Below are 6,989 nucleotides of genomic sequence, written 5' to 3'. Positions count from 1 at the left end.
CCCTAGGGAAAGATTGTGGGGCCCTTTCGTGCCACATCACCATACTTTCCCTAGAGTTACATACTGTAAGGAAACACATTCCCCATATGTAGACATAATTCAAACGTGTAATTTAAATTTGAATTCATAACCAATAATTCAAAATGGAGCCATAATTATAAAATGAAAATAACATCAAATAATTAGTGTATATATATAGATATAGATAGACACCAATCGTCACATGCATACAGTAGATGCCAAGACATCACCAGCCATCACATGTTTGACCAAAAAATAGGCTTGCTAGCTAGAGTTTGCTACATCTAACTGATTAAGCATCTCAATTAGCACGTACACACTTATGTAGGTCAACTAGAGTTTCCTACATTACACAGCATGTACTAGCATGTTAACTATACATTCACCAAAATATTACTCCACGCACTGTACATCCAAGAACATCAAGGAACCAACTGACTGCTCAATAGCGATAGGCTTAGTGCACCGGTTCCAGACTGACTGAAAAATCCCCCAAACATCCCTTCATCGTCTACAGCAGGAACACTTGCAACAGTAACATGTTCCTGAAAAGAAAGATTCGCAAATTCTCAAAAGCTGGAACATGACAATAAGAACTTATTAGAGGAACTACATGCAACTCTATGTTCCAATGAAAATTAGTGAGTTACATCAAGTCGACAAAGTCTAAACAGAATTTCCTATTTCCAGTAATTAGAACAAAGGCATGCAAAATCTGGTATAAATTTTGGCAGCATAACAACTATAAATTGGACAATTGGACAAAAAATATATTATGATCCCTCCAACGTCCTCACACAGCCCCATTAATCATCATTAATCCCAAATGATCCAGCACCACACAGTCTAGCATCACACATCACATGAGCATGCATATTGTCACAAGTATGTGAATAGGTATCTCTCAACTTATCCATACACACATAAGCAATGCAACTACACATGCTGCATCATTTTGAATCAGTTCGCTGGTTGTTTTGGTACAAATAAATGAGACCAAAGACTATACTGAAGGAAGGAAAAACATTTACTACCAACAATAGCCATGTGAAACTATTATTTGCACACAGAAACAACAATATGTACTCCTATGTTTGAAGCACCCTATGGTGCATTGCATTCGTGTTTTAGCCCAATCAAGAAATTATACTACAAACAGCTGTAACATTCTCTTCTGAAAAGGAAAGAAGGCAAACATGCATTGTTCAATATACCCCTCTTACTAAGTTATTTAACCCTAGAAGGTCACAACAAACAGACCATTACTATTTATATCATTTGAGATCAGTTTGAGAAATACATACATTAATAGAGCTAGGATTTGTTTCTTGTTGAGCACACAAAGCTGGCGATTCTTCGCTATTTTCTAGAATCTGCAAAACAAGAGCCAGGTTTTAAAAGTAACCCTTATCATGCTTTAAATGTATTAATGTGTGTGTGTGTGTGTGTGTTTGCTTGAGATGGATGATTACATACTTGGATGGTAGATTGTTGCGTTGATCCAGGAGGAGAAAGCGAACGAAAAGGAGGTGGAACCGCCAACAGTGGTATTTCTCCAATAGGCACTCCTTGCTTAGTTGCCAAAGTCTGCAAAAAAAGAAAATTCACATAGTGGTTACTTTCTAATGCTAGCAAATTAATTGATAAACATGGAATGTATAACCAGCACCTGAAGAAACTTTTGTATCTCATTGCAGTGCTTGTACATCCCAACACCCCATGACAAGACATTGTTGGCATAAGCCTCTGCTTTTCGAGTCTTCTCGGACTCCTTTTGACGCACATCTTCAATTTCTTCAGCTCGATGACGCTTCAAGGCTGCTGAAGATGTACCAGTAGCTCTCACCTCAGAAATGACCTCGATGTCATTGACAATGCCATTAAATAGAGACCATGTACCATGTGGCTTCCCATTAGAGCAATCATAAAGTGCCTTAGAACTAACATCATTTTTCAGGATATCATAGTCCTCTCCATTTAACTCTTTAGCCTATTCTGTGTAAAGTGCGAACTCAAGAAGAAAACAAAGGTACACAAAGGTTTAGGAATTTCAAATAATTGTGTAAATCTCCTATTACACAATTGCACAAGTGGCCAGACAAATTGACATACAAATTGGACAAACAAGTTGACATGCAAATACACTAAATTCAGACCAGACTTCATAAGGATGTGTTTGGTTTGAGAAAAAGATATATATTGGCATTATTCCATGGTATTGCTAAAAAACACATACCAAACATTTAGTTGCTTCTGGTGTGTTGAGAATTATAGGTTTGGTCTTGTCCAATCCTCTATGTGTATGCACCCAAGCCTGAATCTGGTTAACATCTTCCCCGGTTTGTTCGGACTGCATTACACAAGATTCAAGACATGTAAGATATTTATAATTCTTCATATGATAAGTGATAATAAAGGAAACTACTAAGTTTAGTTGATAACCATTTTTTGACTTATAGTAGTCATCGAGTTGGAACCACCCTTGTGAGGCTTGAACTTTGAGCTGCAACGATTGGCACGGTATTTCTTTGATTTTGCAATCCACTCTTCACTGCACCACTCATCCACTACAACAACCCAAGCTTCTTTTCCTAACCAACCTTGTCTTTGCACCAAATACTGAGCTCTATCCAAATAGTGTTGCCCAACAAGCTTGTCATTCATGTTAGTGTTCTCAGTTTTTCGAAAATGATCAATTATGGCTTGGATTCTTGCATAGTAAAATATACTTGGCAAAAGTGCCTTGCAACATCTTCGAACATGTTGCTTTGCCTTCTCTGAGTATGCATCTTCATACTTGTACCTTAGCTGCAATGAGAATTGATAGATGGTTTAATATAAATAAGAGCAAATTACCTTGGTCAACAAAAGAGAGCAATTTAAATAGTTAATACCCAAAAAGCATCTTCAATTTTGTCTGCAACAGAATGACCATTCGTGTCTTTCACCGCATGATAATGCTCCCACTCCGTTGCAACCACCTTCCCACCATCATAATCCAGAATAACGGGATGGTTACTTTTCAGAAGGCATGTCAATACACTTGATGGTCTTCTGCCCTTTCAAACGACAGGAATGTCCTTCCAATGCCTACAAAGAAGGAAGTTGTAAATACAAAAAACAAGTATTAGAAAAGGAAAACATATTGCAGAACAAGAAAGTACTTATACTAAATAATAAGACTTACGTCTTGCCAATAGGTCGAATGATTGGACAATCTTCATTATTTGGAATGGCAGGAGGAAGATCTGAAACTCCTCTTATGTACCCATCATAAGTGCCATCAGCAGCAGTAGTGTTTCGAGCAGCATGCGCTGGTTTGATCGCTACAACAAGTCGAGATGCTTTTATTCCAATTGTCATCCTGTAATGTGTGATTCTTGAAACAAATAAGATAAAGATAGCAAAGAACAGTTTACAACCAACAAGACAATCATGATAAACATAACGATAGCAAATAGATAAGTGTTTCTTGCCAAGTCTTCAACTACCCAAATTACAAACAATGATAATAAATAGAAAATGGGCTAGAAATCATCATCATCTTCAATTTCCTCAATGATCACTTCATCATAGTCTTCATCCTCGGTAACTTGTTCCTGAATCCTTTCACCACCCAAATCATGTCTGTTGCTAATATGTGACAATTCGGTTGGATCAACCACCTCATATGAACCACGTATTGTTAAGTTGTCAAGTTGTGATCCTACTTGTACAATGAAATCATTGGCATCTAAACTATTCTCTTGGAACACATCTGCATTAGTGGGTGTTGTTGTTGTGTAGTCATCATCTGTGGGAGTTTCTAGACTGCCTAGAGGTGGTACTCTGTAAGCAACTTGCCAATCAAGAAGACTTGCAACCGAAGTGCAAGCATATGGAACATAATAGACTAAGCTCACTTGGCTGGCAATAGCAAAACACGAGGTTTGGGTGAACTCATGGAGTGGGTGAACTCATGCATCTATTTTCAGGAGTGGCATTTTCAAACTAGCTAAGATACACTTGCACTCATACAAGCTTGATGGCATTTTATTGCCTTGTGGGAGTGTATCTTGCCAAAGTTTCAGTAAACTATTTATGCAGTCCCCTTAAAAATTGTATTGTGACTTAATTCCCATCAAGCTTGTAACAGTAGCAAAGCGCGAGGTTTGGGTGAACTCATGGAGTGGGTCTCTAACAGCTGACAACATGGCATAAAAAGCTTTGGCATCTGGTGCTGGCTCCTCGTCTACATTATCGACATGCATTGCATCCCCAAAGTCACACAACATGTGCTCTAAGCAAACAGTGTTGACAGACTCCACTCTATCTACATGAACATGATGCTCCCCATGTGCAGTCCATCTAAAGTAGTTGGGCATGAAACCCCAATGACAAAGATGAGAGGTCATCAATTTTTTTGTTCTTCTACTACCATTGCGACATTTTGAGCAAGGACAAGAAACTCCAAACTTGGCACTACGGACACCCTCAAAAACATGGTTCACAAAAGCATTTGTATTGCGTATCCACTCATCAGAATGCCTTCCATTATCCTTCCACCCACTATACATCCAGCTACGTTGAGCATCCAAAGACATGGTTTGGTTTTCTACTTAAATCTGAAATAAAAATGAATTGCTACGATCACAAGTCGCATCCCAACAAAAAATGAATGCATCATACACACTAAAATAGAAAACCACTCATCACCAACAAAAAATAACCCCACATTCCCACATCATACAAGTGAATAATGCATTAATCAACATAGTTTTTATGGAAAGAAGAAATCATAATACCTACTTGATTTAGCAATGCATTTCTTCTCTGTTGATTCGATGCCATGAGCAGGGAACTTTTCTTCAAGCAAACAACACCCGACACTTGTTAGTTTCTAAAAAAATGTAGAAAACCAATGAAGAATATTAGAGGACTTCCATTTATTCATAACATAAAACAAAGACTAGGGTGGAAAAGCCCAACAATTGCGGCTACTAGCTTTCATATGGATAACTAAACAACAATGGTAAAACACACACGCAATTTTGTGTAGATAACTACAGCAATCGAAAAAATGCAGTAATCTGACCACTGTTAACATGAGCATATATAGTAATTAATGAAGCTATTGTTTCTGTCATTCGTGCAATTACAGTAGCTATGAACAAATTTAACAGATAAACTACATGAAACATTTCCTGTTCACTGTGTTTAGTGTCTGCATTCTGACCACAATTTACATGGTTGAATGGTTCATTCATGTGTTCGTGCATCTCCATATCAATAAGTTCTTCTATTTCTTCTTTTGCTAGAAATTTCTTTTATTCCTAGGACCTTTCATACACCTTTTAACCAAGATGTTTAAACTGAAAACCCCACCTGCTGGAGAAGATACTGAACATCGTCCACATGTACTGAATAGCGCACCACCTACTACTTCCTTCAGATGCTAAAACCAAAACAACAGTTTCAGAATTTTGCTAGACATACACAAGTACAACTATCTAAGCCAGCAATCAAACATCTTTCTAAACTAGGGGGGAAGAGAGATAGAGACAACCTTTTGGACCGAAGCAGCTGCGTACAACAGAGCAGACCGGGTGCTCGTCCAATCAGCGGGGGCATCACCGTCACCACATCCAAAGGGCTACCAGTCAGCAGAGTTAAGGGCATCACAGATGCGGTCACCACGAGAAGCACGACTCCGTCACCCCGGCCGGCGTGGCCATGGCCGCCACGCCCGTTGTGAATGTCACCGATCCAGTACAGGGGGAAGAAGGGGCACGACGGAGGGGGGCGGGCCGGGGTGCAGCGGAGCGGGGCGGGCCGGGGCGCAGCGGCGTGGGGCGAAGTAGGTCGCGGCGGCACGGGGCGGAGCAGGTCGCGGCGGCGCGGGGCGGGCGGGGATAGAAGAGGGGATTTTTTTAGTCTGGCAGCGCTTGGGGTATGGGTGAAGCGTGAAGGAGGGACCTAGCCAAATAAATTCCTGTACGCACCCTTTTTTCCTTCCTTTTTTGACTGACCAGTGGGCCCAACTTGTGCGAGGGGAAAAACCTGGCGCGCTGTGTCAATAAAGGAGTGCGGGAGGCAACCTACGTGGCCACATCGAGGGCATCTCTTCGGTCTTTTTTGGCTTTGATGGTACGTACGTGGCACCACCCTAGGGAAAGTTTAGTTTCTAATTTTTTTTGGCTGGAAAGACATCTTTCCCTAGAGGGTCCTGTTCATTTCTTTTCTATCCCTTGAGTTAGCTAATGAGCTCAAGGTAAAGAGGTTGGCTCTAGGTAAAATATGGATTTCTAGTAGTGATTATCGCACACGGTTCATCTCCGTCGCTTCCGGAAACAGTGTGGGCTGAGCCTATTGTGTGTTGCGTTATGATTGGCCGGAACCACAGCCACGCGGATCGCGTGTGTGCACCGTTGGATGCACCGCAATCGAACGACAATCCATGTCCCTCATATCACACCAGTGCACCTGGAGCTGGATTGGATTTATATGCGCTAAATGCCTAGAAAATGCACATAATCCCCTAAATATGGTAAATGAGCCCAGAAAAATGCAAAATTTGAACACGGTGATTTGCAGGGTGTATGTTCGTCGTAGAAAAAAACTCCAGGGCAAAGAACATAGAAAATTTGGATTCCCCTTTAATCATGAGGATTTCCCTTTCGAAAGCATGGAACTTCCTCGGTGATGGTTCAGTTTATGAAGGCCGTGCATGACAACATAAGCCAAACCTTCTCAAATTTTTACCAAGGCATGATGAGGTCATACCATGGCACCATGCCAGGCGTCATGTTTTTTAAGCATTTATTTCATTTTTTCTATAGTTGAAAACCTAACAAACAAACATTTATGGTTGACTATTGCCACACATTTCATCGAAATATCTATCCATTCCTTGTAAAAGGCATGAGAATTTACTAAATGGCACGAGCATGGTTTTCTAGGCCGTTCTTGTGGACCCTTTCATGCATCGA

The 6,989-nt window shown here is 40.4% G+C and overlaps 1 protein-coding gene across 1 annotated transcript; it reads right to left on the bottom strand.

Annotated features, from left to right (window-relative positions):
• Positions 1 to 350: 350 nt before the first annotated feature.
• Positions 351 to 4,890, bottom strand: LOC125546739. Its single transcript, XM_048710887.1, has 7 exons — positions 4,810 to 4,890; positions 2,794 to 2,829; positions 1,691 to 1,867; positions 1,498 to 1,608; positions 1,326 to 1,394; positions 461 to 566; positions 351 to 364 (listed from the first exon to the last, which is right to left on the bottom strand). The coding sequence occupies exons 1-7, from the start codon at positions 4,849 to 4,851 to the stop codon at positions 351 to 353; spliced, it is 555 nt and encodes a 184-aa protein (XP_048566844.1). The 5' UTR covers positions 4,852 to 4,890.
• Positions 4,891 to 6,989: the final 2,099 nt, after the last annotated feature.

The sequence above is a fragment of the Triticum urartu genome, chromosome 3 (assembly GCF_003073215.2).
Source record: "Triticum urartu cultivar G1812 chromosome 3, Tu2.1, whole genome shotgun sequence".
NCBI classification, from domain to species: Eukaryota; Viridiplantae; Streptophyta; class Magnoliopsida; order Poales; family Poaceae; genus Triticum; species Triticum urartu.
This window is presented reverse-complemented; position numbering and strand designations above follow the sequence as displayed.